Source organism: Antedon mediterranea, chromosome 9 (genome assembly GCF_964355755.1).
Source record: "Antedon mediterranea chromosome 9, ecAntMedi1.1, whole genome shotgun sequence".
Taxonomy (NCBI): Eukaryota; Metazoa; Echinodermata; class Crinoidea; order Comatulida; family Antedonidae; genus Antedon; species Antedon mediterranea.
In genome coordinates, this window is record NC_092678.1 from 4,170,956 (window position 1) to 4,188,653 (window position 17,698).

At 35.3% G+C, this 17,698-nt stretch overlaps 1 protein-coding gene across 4 annotated transcripts in view; it reads right to left on the reverse strand.

Moving 5' to 3' along the window:
• The window catches only part of LOC140059620 (uncharacterized), a 37,684-nt gene that overhangs the window by 3,031 nt on the left and 16,955 nt on the right, over nt 1-17,698 (reverse strand). For 3 of the 4 annotated variants that reach the window (XM_072105605.1, XM_072105603.1, XM_072105604.1), the window contains exons 9-16: nt 16,678-16,801; nt 16,154-16,293; nt 11,692-11,865; nt 4,209-4,406; nt 3,069-3,277; nt 2,515-2,701; nt 2,272-2,367; nt 938-1,335 (exon numbers count right to left, since the gene is read on the reverse strand). In XM_072105605.1, the coding sequence (XP_071961706.1) occupies nt 1,207-1,335; nt 2,272-2,367; nt 2,515-2,701; nt 3,069-3,277; nt 4,209-4,406; nt 11,692-11,865; nt 16,154-16,293; nt 16,678-16,801 (1,257 nt within the window). In that variant the 3' untranslated portion in view covers nt 938-1,206. Of the gene's footprint in view, nt 1-937; nt 1,336-2,271; nt 2,368-2,514; nt 2,702-3,068; nt 3,278-4,208; nt 4,407-11,691; nt 11,866-16,153; nt 16,294-16,677; nt 16,802-17,698 lie in introns of those variants that run through there. The other variant, XR_011847238.1, reaches the window with a different exon arrangement.

The window sequence follows — 17,698 nt, forward strand, 5'->3', positions numbered from 1 at the left end:
AAGACAGATGAGCGGAGCTGTACGCATCTAGCCTACAATGTTTGTGGTACAGTGACAGCGAGTGGTAGATCAAGACAGATGAGCGGAGCTGTACGCATCTAGCCTACAATGTTTGTGATACAGTGACAGCGAGTGGTAGATCAAGACAGATGAGCGGAGCTGTACGCATCTAGCCTACAATGTTTGTGGTACAGTGACAGCGAGTGGTAGATCAAGACAGATGAGCGGAGCTGTACGCATCTAGCCTACAATGTTTGTGGTACAGTGACAGCGAGTGGTAGATCAAGACAGATGAGCGGAGCTGTACGCATCTAGCCTACAATGTTTGTGGTACAGTGACAGCGAGTGGTAGATCAAGACAGATGAGCGGAGCTGTACGCATCTAGCCTACAATGTTTGTGGTACAGTGACAGCGAGTGGTAGATCAAGACAGATGAGCGGAGCTGTACGCATCTAGCCTACAATGTTTGTGGTACAGTGACAGCGAGTGGTAGATCAAGACAGATGAGCGGAGCTGTACGCATCTAGCCTACAATGTTTGTGGTACAGTGACAGCGAGTGGTAGAACAAGACAGATGAGCGGAGCTGTACGCATCTAGCCTACAATGTTTGTGGTACAGTGACAGCGAGTGGTAGATCAAGACAGATGAGCGGAGCTGTACGCATCTAGCCTACAATGTTTGTGGTACAGTGACAGCGAGTGGTAGATCAAGACAGATGAGCGGAGCTGTACGCATCTAGCCTACAATGTTTGTGGTACAGTGACAGCGAGTGGTAGATCAAGACAGATGAGCGGAGCTGTATGCCTCTAGTTATTGCCTGTTTATTAATAATTTTGTCATGTTGTAAATGTTGTATACTTGAAGTATTTATGAGTTGTTACTCGTAGTAGATACTAAATGAATAAATACTTGGACAATCTTAATTATTCATTGGTTCATTCGTTCATTTATTTCCAACCCAAGAAAAAGAATAACTAAAGGTTAGCTCAAAGGTTAAAGTTCAGAGGTCAAATGACAGGTTGTTACCTTTTAACTTTGACCTCTGAACTTTAACCTTTGACATTTAGTATTTCACAAATACTGAAACATTTTCATTACATTATATTAAAAATATATAGAGTTTCATGACAATTCTACACGACTCTATAGCTCACTATGTCGGTCGGTTGGTCGGTAAACACTAACTTGAGCAAACGACTGTTATTTATGGCCCTTTAGTATTTTGAGTTGCTCTACCAAGTTGGACTTGTTTAGCATTTGATCCAAACTGGAGTGTACTAATTGACTCGCTCTGGTTCTTCTCATCTGGACTCACGTTAACAAACAAACATGCCTACAAAGAAATTTAGTATACAAATAAAAAACAAAATTGATCACATTATAGTATATTAACTCTGAAAAAAGACGAGGATATGCTTGATATGCAAACATCCTAACCATTGGACCACTTGGGCTTTCATGGTATGTTTCAAATCCGATTGCACCCTTGGCACTACAGTAGTATCAAGAGGAAACTTTATAATATAAGTTGTAATGTTCAAACAAGTTGACATGAAAGAATCTTTTTAATATTAAAAAAATGTTTATCCTTTGATTGGCGAAGTACGTTTTTCTTTTAAATATTGTAACCCTCTAATACACAACAAGACGTAACGTCCGATAGAGGACGGCAGATAAAGAGATTAAGAAAGATCATAAAATGGAGCACATGTTGTCATAAATGTTCAGTGAGAATAAAGTCATCCAAAACCACTATATTTGATTTGTTTATATTCATTGTCGGAATCCGGAACATAACATATAGTAATCAACGATATATTATGTTATAATATCACCACACACATGTACAAGCATTACAGTCATGTTTGGTTGGGAATTAAAAGTTGTAATTTAAATTTAAAGCAACATAATATAAGTCCTATTGAAACTTTTTAATCATTTCAGGATATGCAAATCCAAATGCTCTGGATCAAAGAACTGAAACCTACACTTAATAAACAAAGCGATTCAGTCAAAGTTAAATTGTTTATTAATTAAGAAGGAGGAGCTTAATAACTTAAGTTCTTAGAATTGTAGGCCTTCTTTGTTGTTAATTAACCAATTAATTAGTATTTCCTGTCACCCTTTGGTGTTTGTTATTTTTGTATAATTCAATCACTTGATCTTGAAAATGGTTCCATGATGGTTCCGAAACGTCGATCTTTTTTGTCATTAAATTTTATTGTAAAGTTATATAGTAAGCGTCTATTAATTTGTAGTTTAAATTTACCTTAGAATCTCCGCCCAGTGATGGTTGAAGTAGATGTGTTAATTTTGAATTTCTGTAAGGTATATGTAAAGCACCTGATTTTAAACCTGAGAAAACCTGCAACAAAATTAATAATTACAATAGCATTAAAAGTATACTAATAACATTTATATCAATTGGTCAGATGTTTTTTAAGTAAACCTACTTACGACCTTTAAGGCTTTCATAGTTTATTAATTATATGAAAAGTTTAGTGTACTGTACCTGTCCCAGTGACGTAAGTGATTTATTAATAGCTGCAGCCTCAACTAATCTTTGTCCAGTTGCTTCTGTTTTACTTATCCTCTCTGATCCAGCCAAGTCAACCAAAGTCAAAGATCCAAAGCTGGTCGCTTTAGAGATCTTGTTTACACCCTCCGCAGTCAACATCAGCAGCAAGTGTGAACGAGAACTAAGGTTAACAAATAATAATAGTTTTTCATGATAATAAAAGCAGACAGTATCCAAAGGTATATTTGATAATCAGCAGATCTAGCTCCTCAAAATCCTTGCTGTTTATATTTATATGCAGGTAGTGGGAGCAGATCACTGTGAGGTGTTTGCATGTGACCAGTCAAATACGTCTATATATTAAGCACTTTGAAAGCCAGCGATAGATGTGAACATTAGTTAAAATATGTTGTTCCAGCTGAATAAATTTGTCAACTTTGGTTTGGTTTTTGTAAAAATATTTTCAGATACAATAGTAGTAAAAAAATAGATTTTAGATTCCATCATTGAAAGCAAACACATTGTTTTACAATATGAATGTGTATTACCTTGTTGAATTCATTTTAGTAGATGCCACTGATCGATTCCTATCTCCTATTGCCATGACCTCAGTAATATCCCCTTCATTGCCCACTTTGAACTCTTTGAGTCCTTTCATTGTTAGCCTCTTCCCCTGCATCCTGATGTCTAGCGCTTCTTTGCTGTTCTCTGACAGTAAATCCTGTACATGCTCATTGTAAACTTCAACCATAGAAACCTATTGAAAAGAAGTGTGTTTTATATTTATTAGAATTGTTTTCTTTGTGTATGTTTTGGTATAAACAAGGCAATTTAACAACAGGACGCTGAGCTCGGTCAGATTAAAGGTTCTCTAGTTTCCAAATTATCAGTCTTCCTCCATTAAGTGCTCGACTGATTTTTGATTGGCTTTCTCAAATATTTAGTTGGTACCAAAATAGCACCATCCATAATCCATACACTTATTGATAGCCTTGCATCAAAATGAAGCTAAACATAATTTCACTCCACAGGGAAAAAAAAGAGTTAAAATAACTGTTAAAACTGAAATATTATGTCTACAATTGATCAATTTAATTACAAAAATTAGATGCCTATTTAAAAACTTTAAACTAAAAGTACCAAAAAACAATTAAATATCAATAAAAACGAATCAACATATGGTGTACATAGCCTAGAACTTGATGGCTTTGTTTGTTACGATAGTTGAGCTCAGCGTCCTGTTAGATTGCCTTGGTATAAATATGTTTTTTCTTTTATATCATATCATTTTTATTTTTTTGACAAAAACCTTTTTATGGTATATAAAAAGTACAAAACAATAACACACAGCAAAAAAAGTTTGTATAAACAATAAAAAAATAATAAAACAAGTAAAATAATGAGGCAGCAACATTTACTAAATATTTTTAAAGTTCAATTAAAAAATATCTGTGATATTAGTATAAATAGTTAACATATTAAGCAGAAGTTATTAAGTCTACATTATTTACATAGTTTTATTTACTTGCCAGTTTTAAGTTTTGTTTATATATTGAACAATGAGGAAAATATATTTGTTGTATTTTAGCTTATTAACTGGTATGGTCTCATGCTTTTGTGTCAGCCTTTGGCTGCAAATGTATTTTTATATGTTCGAAATAATGATACCATGATAGATATTATCTTACCTTCAGAGTGTATGATATCTTGGAACGTTCATTACACATTTTCAAGAGCTCTCTGATGGATCTGATATTCACGCCAGGATCTTCTGGTGTTCCCATCATTGTGTATGTTTTTCCTGCTCCTGTTTGACCATATGCCATGATGCAAATGTTATAGCCATCTACACACGATGTTATGATTGGTAGAACCTCCGAAAATACCTAAGAAAGAATATTTTTGGTTGAATTATATAGTTGGCTATAATGGCTAAAACTATCTTCGAAACACCAAGGCATTCCCAATTATCTATCTAAAAACTAGATTTACTCCGTCACTATGACGAATTATAGGTTATATGCATTGATGTAAAAATAAATAAAAATAATTGATTGATAAAGATATTTTGATTTTGTCACAATTTTTATTTATAATATATGAAAGATAGGATCTTGGTAGCGAAAATACAATAACTGGAATCACTGCACATCAAGCAACTGGACTAGATCAACCCGATCAAAGATCCCTCCGCATATATGTCATAAACCACCCTTGTTACATAATAGTAAAGACATAAGTTTCTCTAGATTTAATTATAAATCAGGTGTATAATTTATACACTAAGAAATAAAATTGAACAAACATTACAGATATTAAAAAGAAAATAAAGTCTTATTTTTCCTAGGTGAGACATGATATTCGTACTTTGAATGCTATAGACGCAATCACAGACCACCGAACCATGTACACAACTTAACAATATTTATCCACATTGTATGACCTACTTGTAGTGAATATTTATCTTAGTTGGTTCCGAGCTTTCTCAGGCGTATATCCACTCGACGTACACTGCTGTCACTGAATGATAACTCATACAAAAAGTATATTTAACTCAACTAGAACTTTTATTCCTTGTAATTCGATTAATACATCTTTCTACCACTACCAGTCAAGCCTTAATATTCTTTATCATCTTTCCGTTTATCTACTCTGATCTTATTCTCTCTTCTTCTTAATATCTATTACATTCCACTTTTATACTGGACATGCAAATTTTAGGCTTCAGAGGAGGATAACATTTTCTCTCCAAAATTTATACGATTTTGATTGGCTAATAAAATAAGGCGGACCTGGTCTAAAGCATCCTTCTCTAAACACAGAGAATCACAACATCAATAATATGACATTCCCCTTTTTGGGAAAAAGATTGTGTCAATTTAACATTTAAAACCATTTTACTTTAAACTATCTACTAATAACACCTCTATAATATTATTTATGCACGGCTTAATCCATCTGCATTTCCATTTAATGATCCTTTCTTGTAAATAACTTTAAATTTATATCCTTGTAAAAACAGAGCCCATCTCATAAGTCTAACATTGGCACCCTTCATTGAGTCCGTCCATCTCAATGCCTGATGGTCAGTATGAACTTGAAATTCACAACCATACAGATAATACTTAAGTTTATTGATAGCCCAAACAATAGAGAGGCACTCTTTTTCTGGCACAGAATATCTCTGCTCATGTACAGATAACTTTCTACTTAAGTACACAATGGGATAATCATTACCCTCACCATCTATTTGGCTCAGCACTGCACCTATGCCATAATTTGAGGCATCGGTTTGCAATATAAACATCTTATCAAAATTTGGGGCTTTTAATACATTATCATCAGTAAGTCGTTTCTTTAAAGTTACAAAGGCATTTTCACATTGTTCATTCCACTTAACGGTATTACTTTTACTCTTTAAAGTTAAATCAATCAATGGCTTAGCAATATCGGCATAGTTCTGTACAAATTTTCTGTAATAGCCAGTTAATCCGAGAAATGATCGGACTTGTTTCTTAGACAAAGGTCTGGGGAACTTTTCCACAGCCTCAACCTTATCAATCATGGGTCTAATTTCTCCATTACCAATCTTATGCCCCAGAAATTCTACCTGTGCATAGGCAATTTTACATTTCAAAGGCTTTGCTGTCAATCCAGCACTACTTAATCTTTCTAATACATTATTCAAATGAAAAATATGATCTTTCCAAGTTTGACTATAAATACATATGTCATCTATATATGCCTTAGCATATCCCTCAGTACCTTGTAATACCTTATCCATTAATCTTTGGAAAGTACTAGAGCTATTTTGCATACCAAATGGAAGTACATTGTAACAATACTGTCCAAATTGTGTAATAAATGCTGATTTGTCTTTGGTCTTAGGATCCAGAGGCACCTGGTAAAATCCTTTAGTTAGATCTAACGTAGTTATGTATATTGCGGATGATACCTCATCCAACATTTCGTCTATGCGAGGCATAACATAAGGGTCAAATTGTGTAGTCTTATTTAGTGATCTAAAATCTGTCACCATTCTAATTTGATTCTGGCCTTTCTTCAGGGCAATAATAGGTGCAGCATAGGCACTAACTGTAGGTTCTATTATACCCATAGCCAACATACTATCTAATTCTTCTTTCAATTTACCCTTTAATGCTTGGGGCGTTCTATATGCCCTATGCCTTATAGGCATTTCACCATTAGTCTTAATTTCATGTGTCACTAAGTGAGTTCTACCTGGTACATCCGAGAATACATTCTGTTGGTACTTTAACAATTCTGTTAATTGTTTAGTTTGTGTATCATTTAAATTACTACTAACATTTACATCTCTCCATGTTTGTGATTGATGATAAGACAATCCTATGTCTATTTCATGACTATCTAACTCATTTTCATGGACTGTTTCATTTAAGTCTACTTCTTCTATCGACTGGACATTTGTTACTACATAATAACCATCTTTACTTATTTCTACTTTATCATACCATCTCTTTAACATATTAACATGTAGAATTTGTTTTTCTTTTCTTCTACCTCCTATGTATATTTCATAATTTACATCATTGACCTTTTTTGTAACAGTGAAGGGGCCTTGCCATTTACTGTCTAACTTACTATTTCCTACTGGAAGGAATATCAACACTTTGTCCCCTTCTACAAATTCTCTATCAATAGCATTCTTGTTATAATTGTGGGACATAATTTCTTGTTGTTCAAGTTTGTTTACATTAGCATCTTTCATTAATTCCTCCATTTTTTCTCTTATGTCTAACATGTATTTGATAACATCAGTAGATGTTTCTTCATCTTCTACCCAATTACTTTTGAGTAAACTCAAGGGTCCCCTCACCTCTCTACCATAAAGCAATTTAAAAGGTGAATGGCCCGTCGCTTTACTAGGAACTTCTCTGTATGCAAACAGAAAGGGGGGTATGTAGTTATCCCAATTTTTTCTTTGCTTAACTGTAAGTGTCCTTATCATATTTTTCAATGTACCGTGAAATCTTTCAACAAGCCCATTGCTTTGGGGGTGGTACACTGTAGTCTTTAATTGATTAATCCCCAACATACTACACATAGATTGCATAATTGAAGACATGAAATTAGTTCCTTGATCATGTACAATCTCTTCGGGTAATCCTACTCTAGTAAAGACTTCTATTAGAGCCCTGGCTACTGTTTCAGCTCTAACATTGGGTAACGGGATAGCATCCGGATATCTCGTAGCATAGTCAATTATAGTAAGCATATATTTGTTATTACGGCTTGTTCTAGATAAGGGTCCAACAATGTCTATCGCTATACGTTTAAATGGTGTACTTATAATCGGTAATGGTATCAAAGTATGTTTCCTTTTACTTTTACCATTATCTACCTTTTGGCATTCCTTACAGACTTTACAATAGACTACCACATCTTTAAATATACCTGGCCAATAGAATTGGTTCAGGACCCTACTTTTAGTTTTCTCAACACCCATGTGACCTGCAAATGGCACATTATGACCTAAGTGTAATACACCCTGTCTACACTGAGTGGGTAATACAATCTGTTCCACTTGGTTATTCTTATCTTTAATACTACTCCAATTTCTCATCAATATACCTTGTCTCATAAAGAAACATACCCTATGCTGACCTATTTCTTCTATAGGGACTACCCTGTCAAACACTCCTTTGAGTGAGTCATCATTAGTTTGCAATTTGATCAGTTCTTGTTTAGTTAGGTTCAGCTTGTGCTGTTGTTCATAAGTTTTACGTTTGACTGTTTTATCTTTAGCTTTATCCTCATTTTCGTCAAACAAATTATTCATTTCTGTTCCATTCATATCATCTAAACACTTAGTTTTATTTACTTTGTTGTCATTTACTACTGTTTTCAACAATTGTACATTAGTTTCTTTAGGCGGCTCTTCTATCGGCTTAAAGTTACTATCTTTCCCTAACAATATCATTTCGTCTTGTATTCTAACATCATTTTCTATTCTGGCTTGCTCCCTAGTTAGGACGAACATTTCTTTAGCCATAGTTTCCCCACAATTCTGGTCCAAATCATGACCCAATAACATGTCCCTCTGTAATCCTTCGATTACGGCTACAATCACTTTTCCTGTCACTATCTTACTTTCTATAGCTACCTCAGCTAAGGGGACGGTAATATCGCCTCCTATACCTCTTAACGTAACCCATTTTCCTGGCAAGTAACATTTGTTAGGCACTAGACTTTCCTTAACAGCTGACTGGGTACATCCCGAGTCTCTAAGCATAGTTATATCCTGTCCTTCTAATTTTCCTGGTATTATACACTTCTCCATTTTATTTTCTACACTATCCATAACTACTTGGGGTCTATCTGATTTTAGTCCTTCACATCTTAAGCCATCTTTCACATTCGGGCCCTTCTTAGTGTCACTAGTCTTTCCTTTTGCTACCATCTTAGGACAATCCCCTATTTTATGTCCCTTCTCCTTACAATTAAAGCATAGGCCATTAATCCATTCATTTGAAGGTTCTCTCTGTTGGAAATTTCTACCATAGTTATGGAATTTGCCTCCCCTTCCGCGATACCTATTGTATCCTTGCTGCCTAGCTCCAGGGTTATTCTGAGTCGTACCATTCTTAGGTTTACTATTTTCTTGGCCCTTATAATACGTAGGCTTATTTTCAGAATTTACGGCATTCCAATAGCCACGGCCACCTCTATTAGCTATATAATCATCGGCTATCATAGCCATATCATAGCTCTTATTTACTTGTTTATCTCTAAGATAAAGCCTCAGATCTTCAGGCATTTTATTAAGTGCCTGTTCCATTATAATCATTTCAATAATGCCTGCAGCATCATCTTCTTTTACATTAGCACATTTCATCCAACATTTTAAATAATGGGAGAGCTCATTCAGCCATTCCCTGATGGACATATCTTTAACTCTGTTTGAATTTCTAAATTTAAATCTGTAGGTCTCTGCGGACACATCATACTTTTCTAAGATTGCCTTCTTTAAGGTATCATAATCTACACATTCTTTTACGGTTAAGGATGCATATGCTGTCCTAGCTTTACCAGACAGTTCAGGTGCTAACCTAGCGGACCACGTATTCTTATCCCAACCTGTGGCTTCTGCCAAGTGTTCAAATGTTCTAAAATATATATCAATATCATCTGATTCCTTCAAAGTAGGAACCTTTACCTTCATTTCATCTACTATATTCCTAGCATTACTGTAGCTAGACCTATTTTCTAATTCCATCATTTTCACTCTTTCTTGTGATTCAATTTTTCTTTGCTCTATATCCATTTTCTTTTGCTCTATATCTGCTTCTAATCTTAATTGGTCTTGTTGGTATTGTAATTCTAACTTTTTGTTTTCGGCCTCGGCCTCGAACTTCATTCGAAAATATTCGAGCATCATATCTTTAGGCATACCGCCGGGTATTTCGGGCAAATCAATATCCCTAGCCATGTTATCATATATTTCATTGACTTGGTCAACCTCTTCTTGGTCAACCATATCTTCCCTAGTATCTTTGTCTGACATAGTCTTATCTATATTTTTACCCGATCTTAAAGTTGTCATGCTAATAACAATTTTACTAATGAAATATGTAAACTTATGTATACAAAATATGTTATAAAAGTATTTGTATTACCTTGATTCCATTCAGATATGTAAAAATATGAAATCCACATAAATTTTTAAATGCAATACAATATAAGACATTAATTTACTTCAAAGTCACAAACAACGTTCCAAGTTCGCTCCGTACAAAAATTTACTTTCGAAATAAAAATTAGTTTACAAAGTCAGCTTTGCAAATCTTCTCAAAATTTACTGGGCTTCCTTCTGTTACTTCAGTCTTCTTCTTTCAGACCTCGGTGAATATATACAGTATCTCCGATGAATATCCAGCAGTCTTGAGCTCAACAGTACTTCTTCTTGATCTTCGTTGTAATATCCAAACAACGCACGGTATAAAAACTGTCAGGAATCCAGATCTTCGTAACCATTTAACTTTTTGGTTACTGATTTAACAGGCCAGTAGAGTAGGCACTGTCACTTCTTCTTTTTCTTCTTCTTCTTGATACTTAAATCATGTAAACAAAAATTTTCACCGCTGCCACCATGTAGTGAATATTTATCTTAGTTGGTTCCGAGCTTTCTCAGGCGTATATCCACTCGACGTACACTGCTGTCACTGAATGATAACTCATACAAAAAGTATATTTAACTCAACTAGAACTTTTATTCCTTGTAATTCGATTAATACATCTTTCTACCACTACCAGTCAAGCCTTAATATTCTTTATCATCTTTCCGTTTATCTACTCTGATCTTATTCTCTCTTCTTCTTAATATCTATTACATTCCACTTTTATACTGGACATGCAAATTTTAGGCTTCAGAGGAGGATAACATTTTCTCTCCAAAATTTATACGATTTTGATTGGCTAATAATATAAGGCGGACCTGGTCTAAAGCATCCTTCTCTAAACACAGAGAATCACAACATCAATAATATGACACTACTATACAACCCCCTGGAGAGGTGCGTCATGGGTGCATCATTTAGAAATAATTACTGACGCAGGTGTTCGTCAAAAAACTAGATGGTATGGATGGATGTTCATCACTTTACCACCCACCATATCATAAACAACATCATGGTCATAATGCGTCAAAACGGTCACCTAGGTAAGTCACATTTTTTACGCACAGGTGCGTCATGGTATTCATAGGGTATGACGAACATGGGACAAATGATACACCTCTTCCGGGGCTTGTATAGTGGGTCATACAATTGACAAGTGCGCAATTTTAAGTTAAAAAGTGAATAAAGTATAATGAAATTGCTAAAGAAAGGTTGTAAAACAGAAATCGTGCAGAAAGAATGTGCATTAACGTTTAACCTGTAGTGTGCACGCAAAAATATGCGCACTCATGGCAATTTTTTTAACGTTTAAAATTGCCTGAAACATACTCTAATTTCATCAAAAATAAATTTTGAAAATTTTAAGCACGTGTATGCATGCGCTATGTACGTAATTGATTTAGGTAGTGTTAGTATAAGAGGACCTACCTCTGCGTAGTGTGACATATGTGGGACAAGATAAAAGAGAGAAATTGAATACAAGATTTAAAACAAATTTTATCCACTTTCTTACCTCAGTTTGTTTCGACTCTGGAGTAAATATTTTATCAAATTTGAAGCTCATTTTCTTGCCAGCTGCGTTATTGCACACAATATCTTGATCCGATGGAAACTTATGACAATTTTCAGTTCGTTGATCAAATCGCACGCGACAAAAAACCCGAATATTCCCTCGGAGTTCTTGTACCTGGAAATAACAAAAAGAATTTCAATGTTAAGCCAAAACAATTTAAAAATGATTATGCCAACTTTATATTTATCATCTGCGCATGTCCATGGAAGCATGAAACCGTGTGTGGTGTTAAGTAGATGTTCTTCTTACAATTCAGTTAGATTTGATATATGAAGCACAATAATGGATAAAGGCAAGAATACTAGTTTAACCAGGCGGCAGAAATACGATCTTCTTAAGGGAACAACCAAGCATGATTCACTGCCGATAGGCATAGTCGTAGAGGATACACGTGATACAATCTCGGAAAAAAGTTTATGATTTGGAAAACAGATAAAGAATAAATAATGGGTCATACAAGGTGTTCCTGATGCAGGGGAAGTAAATAAAGTAAATAAGTTATTTAAATTTTGAAGATGTAATCATAGATCGTGCTCATAGGACTGAGAGAAACAAATAACATTCAAAAACTATATGTAACACAACTCATTTAAAAAGTTAATAAATTTTCAAACAGTTTAAAAAAAAGTTCTCAATAGTGGTAGCTCTTTAGTTGTCTTCTATGAGTCTTAACGGTTTGGTATTATGACACGACCTGCACGTGTTTGTAATTGGTTATCATTATTAGTCACTTCAGCTGATGGGGTTAGACTTGGGTTTTTGTGAATGTCGTTTCTTTTATTGTTTTCTCCTTCATCAGTAATCAGTGCTTCAGTGGCTGGGATCTCACGAATGTGTTGTCAATTTTTTCGAAGGCGAGTTCCACTTTCGTCCTCAAGTAAATATGATCTGGGTTCTTCGGCTTTATCACATACTGTTGCTGGATTCCATTTTCCTGTGTTTGCATTTCCTACTCTTACAGGTTGTTCCACATACAAAGGTGGAAACTCATTGTTAAGTGCACGTTTGTCAAAATACAATTTCTGTGTCTCTTGTCGCTTCTTTAGTTGTTCGTAGATATCATCTTGTTCTGTGTTTTCAGGTTTGTTTGGATAGTTTTGGATTTCTTAATTTGCTCGTCCTAGATGTGCTGTGTGTAGTTGCTTTAATAGTATCTCTCTTTGCATGTGTGCTTGGATGATGATTCTTTGGCCCTTTAATATGAGACCATTTTCAATTGACAGCTGATCACGGTAACTCTAATAGGAATGAAGGTCTGTTGGCACTTGTGACATGCCTTCTGGCCAACCAGTCAGAATGATTTCTTTGAGAGCTTTTAACACTGTGTCACATGAAGTATAATCGATGAGCTGTTGTAGTTTGTCTGACGAACAATATCCACTTGCATGTCTACCTTTAAGCTTGATTTTTTGGGCTTGGTAGTCTGGATAGGCCATCCGCTAACTGGTTGTCGGTTCCAGGAATGTGGACAACCTTGCAGTTGTAGCTGTTAAGCGATATCCTCTGTAGTCTAGGTGGTGTTGATGTTATTGGCTTGTCCATAATCATAACAAGAGGACAATGATCGGTGATCACAGTGAGAGAGCGGCCAAATAGATATGTGTGGAAACGTTTGGTTCCAAAAACAATTGCGAGGAGTTCCTTTTCAATGCATGCATATTGCTGCTCTGTTGGAGTTAAGCTTTTGCTTGCAATCTGTTTAAGTTTATTTTTTACGTTTGGTTGTACTAACGCTGCACCGACACAACGTAGACTGGCATCACAATGTAGCTCTACTGGTTTTCTGGGATCATAGTACTGTAAAAGTGAGCTTTCTGATATTTCTTGTTTCAATGCTTTGTTATTTTGTGGTTCCCATAAAAAATGTGCATCTTTGGATAAAAGATCTCTGAGTACGTAAGTAAGTCTCTGATGAACTTAGACAGATATGTGATGAAACCGAGAAATTGTTGCAATTCTACCCTTGATGTTGGTTCTGGCATAGGCTGTAAATCTTGTATTTTTGCAGGATCAGGTTTCATGCCTTTGTTAATGTACACGTTTCCAAAAAATTAAATTTTGTTACATTTGATTTTGCACTTTGATGAGTTGAGCACCATGCCCTTTTGTTTTTGGTCATGTTCTTGATCATTGTCCGTAAATGATTATGTCGTCTGCAATACCACATGCCACAGTTCATTTCTCAAGGATGCGATCCATCTCTAACTGGAAAATAACCTGACTAACCGAAGAGGGAGGCGTTTAAAGCAATAGCATCCATATGGTGTAATTGCACTGACCAATAGCCAGATTTTGCATCAAGTTTGGAAAACCAATTTGCTTTGGCAAGCTTATGGTTGATCATGTTGACCGTAGGATTCCTATGGTATGGGCGAAATAGCGCTTTGTTTAGAGGTTTGGGAACTAGACATATTCTCAAACTTCCATCTTGTTTGGTGACATATGTGAGTGAACGGACCCATGTCATGAAAACATGAATACCTGGTCTGTTCTCAAGTTGGACTTCAAGAGTTGCATGTGTCTCAGTGCGTTTCATGCTTTGTGAATTACACCGAATGAAAATCTATCATATATTTCATATTCATCATGCTCATCCTGTGTTTCTATGGTGTCGATGTTTTGCCTTTCATGTTGCATTCTGTTTAGTGCCGGTTTTTCTGCGTTGCTGGTTTCTGGGTTGCTGATTTCTGCATTGCTAGTTTCTGGGTTGCTGGCTTCTGGGTTTCTGGGTTTCTGGTTTCTGGGTTGCTGGTTTCTGGGTTTCTGGGTTTCTGGTTTCTGCGTTGCTGGTTTCTGGGTTGCTGGTATGGCCTTGATTTGTTATCAGTGTTTGTAAATTTGGTGGTAATACAGTATTTGGCCCAGTGGCCTATTTTGTTACATGCTCCACAAGCGTCTTTTTGTGCTGAACAATTTTGTCTTCCATACTGATGATCTCTGCCACAATTTTTACACATAAGTTTCTCCATGGTGGCTCTGGGTTTTGGTCTTGAATATATATAATATTAACTGAGGTCTGTCTGCCCTATTTCTTATTTCTTGTGTTCTGGCAATATTCAGTGCTTGATCGAGAGTCACAGCTCAGAAGTTTTTTCTGCACCTCAGTGCTGCTGGTGCCTGTTATTAATTGTTCTAGAATCCGTTCATCAAATTCGGAATTTACTATAGGTCTAGCAGAAACTTGGCCGTCTGCTATCTGGTTGTTTGGCCTATCCATCCTGAAGCTGCATTTTGGTGCTTGTAGGCGTAGCCTTGTTGTGAAATTCTCCACAGATTCATTACACTCTTGTTTTAATCTACCTAATTCATAACGAGATAAAGATTTTGTTTTAATCAACTCGCCCTGATATTAAACGGTACTCATGGCGTCAACCAACACCTTTAAACCAAGCTAAATCAGATTCCTTTCTAATTTAATCAAAAGTGATAGTTCCATGAGTGGTAAAGGTTTCTGTAGAAAAATGTATTTATAAAAAAAATTCGACTCTGAAAACATTTGAAAACAAATGGGAAAATTTATATGGTTTATTTGCTTGACTGGATACTACAATATGAAAAGTAAACACCAACATGCTTTCCGTTCGAGGCTCCTGCTTGACACAAGTTTTTCCGAGATGTACACGATGCTTTTGATGATAGTGACCTAGTATACATTATCTATCTTGACTGTAAAAAAGCATTTGATAATGTACCGCATGAACGTCTCAAAGCTAAACTTCAAGCAAATTGGATCAATGGAAGAATCCTAAACTGGATATCTAACTTTTTTAGCTCAGCAATGTGTAACAATGTTCTCTCTCATTCAAGCAAAAAGTAACTAGTGGTATAATTCAAGATTCATCCTTTTCCTCATATTTGTATGATTAAGCGTACTTTCTCATACATGCACCAAGATATGTTTCTTCCTCTTTATAAGACCCTTGTTAGACCGATCATGGAATTTTCAGTACAGGCTTGGTCTCCCAACTTAAAGAAAGACATCATCAAACTTGAAAAAGTGCAAAATAGAGCCACCAAGTTAGTACCAGAATTGCAAGAACTATCTGCTGACGGAAGGCTTCATAGATTAGGACTCCCTACCATGCAACAGAGAAGAGAACGTGGTGAAATGATTGAAACTTTTAAAATAGTAAATGGATTTCATGACCTGGACGCTACAACCTTCTTTTCCATCTGTCACAAACCAGGAGGCCACTCCCAAACACTATCAAAATCCAGGCTCATGATTTGTATGATTTGTTGGTTGTTTATTTATTTTGTTGAGGACTATTTTTGTTTGTTTTGTTACCACAGCTGGTGGCCTTGTGTTTTTGGAAATGAAATAAAAATTAAAAGAAAATGTTATCTTTTGTTTTGTTATTCATCTTCGATGGTCTTTTTAAAGTCATTGTGCAAAACTCACCTGATTGTAGAGAAGTTTTCTTTGAATACATTCCTTCTTGTAGAGTATCTTAAGGTCCTCCAGATCCTGATTAGTGGTGGTTCCAATACTACTCATCTGCAACAGGGCATCACAAGCTTGTTTTAATAAACCACTCAAATCTAATGGCAAAAAAAGAATTAAAATCGTTTTCAGAATCTAATCTAAAACTCCTATTGAGAAAGACATGTGATACTACTAACACCAAGAGCATGTTTTTTAACCCAAAGTGCGTCTCTTGTCAATCCAAATGACATGTCTAGTCAAACCAAATGATGTGTTACTTTAAACTAAAGGGCACATCTCTCCAACCCAAAGGGCACATCTCTCTAAACCCGAATGAAGTGTCTCGTCAAACCTGAATGGAGTGTTTCGTCAAACAGAATGGCGTGTCTAGTCAAACCAAATGGCATGTCTTATTAAACCAAATGGAATGTCTCGTCAAACTGTTTACAACTGTTTTACTGTACTGTTTATTTTTCAGCTTAAGTATTCGTATGATTTACCAGCAAAAGATGATTTGATGTCATTTTTCAGACTACGTTGAGCTTTGTCCAATGCTTTAGTCTGCTTTTCAATTTTCTTTAGCTTAGCTTCATCAATAACTGGTCCAGTTGCTACTGGGTCTTTCTAAAATAGAAAGCAATAGAGTTTAGTAACTCCTACCTACTACTCAAACCAATACCATGATTTTGATTAAAAGAACACATTATGTTTATGCAGTCAAAAAATTATCTTATTCTGTGCCTCTTTGAATCAGAACATGGCTAGTTTAAGGTAACACTACATTGATGTAAAAACATGGCTAGTTTAAGGTAACACTACATTGATGTAAAAACATGGCTAGTTTAAGGTAACACTACATTGATGTAAAAACATGACTAGTTTAAGGTAACACTACATTGATGTAAAAACATGGCTAGTTTAAGGTAACACTACATTGATGTAAAAACATGGCTAGTTTAAGGTAACACTACATTGATGTAAAAACATGGATAGTTTAAGGTAACACTACATTGATGTAAAAACATGGATAGTTTAAGGTAACACTACATTGATGTAAAAACATGGCTAGTTTAAGGTAACACTACATTGATGTAAAAACATGGCTAGTTTAAGGTAACACTACATTGATGTAAAAACATGGCTAGTTTAAGGTAACACTACATTGATGTAAAAACATGGCTAGTTTAAGGTAACACTACATTGATGTAAAAACATGGCTAGTTTAAGGTAACACTACATTGATGTAAAAACATGGCTAGTTTAAGGTAACACTACATTGATGTAAAAACATGGCTAGTTTAAGGTAACACTACATTGATGTAAAAACATGGCTAGTTTAAGGTAACACTACATTGATGTAAAAACATGGCTAGTTTAAGGTAACACTACATTGATGTAAAAACATGGCTAGTTTAAGGTAACACTACATTGATGTAAAAACATGGCTAGTTTAAGGTAACACTACATTGATGTAAAAACATGGCTAGTTTAAGGTAACACTACATTGATGTAAAAACATGG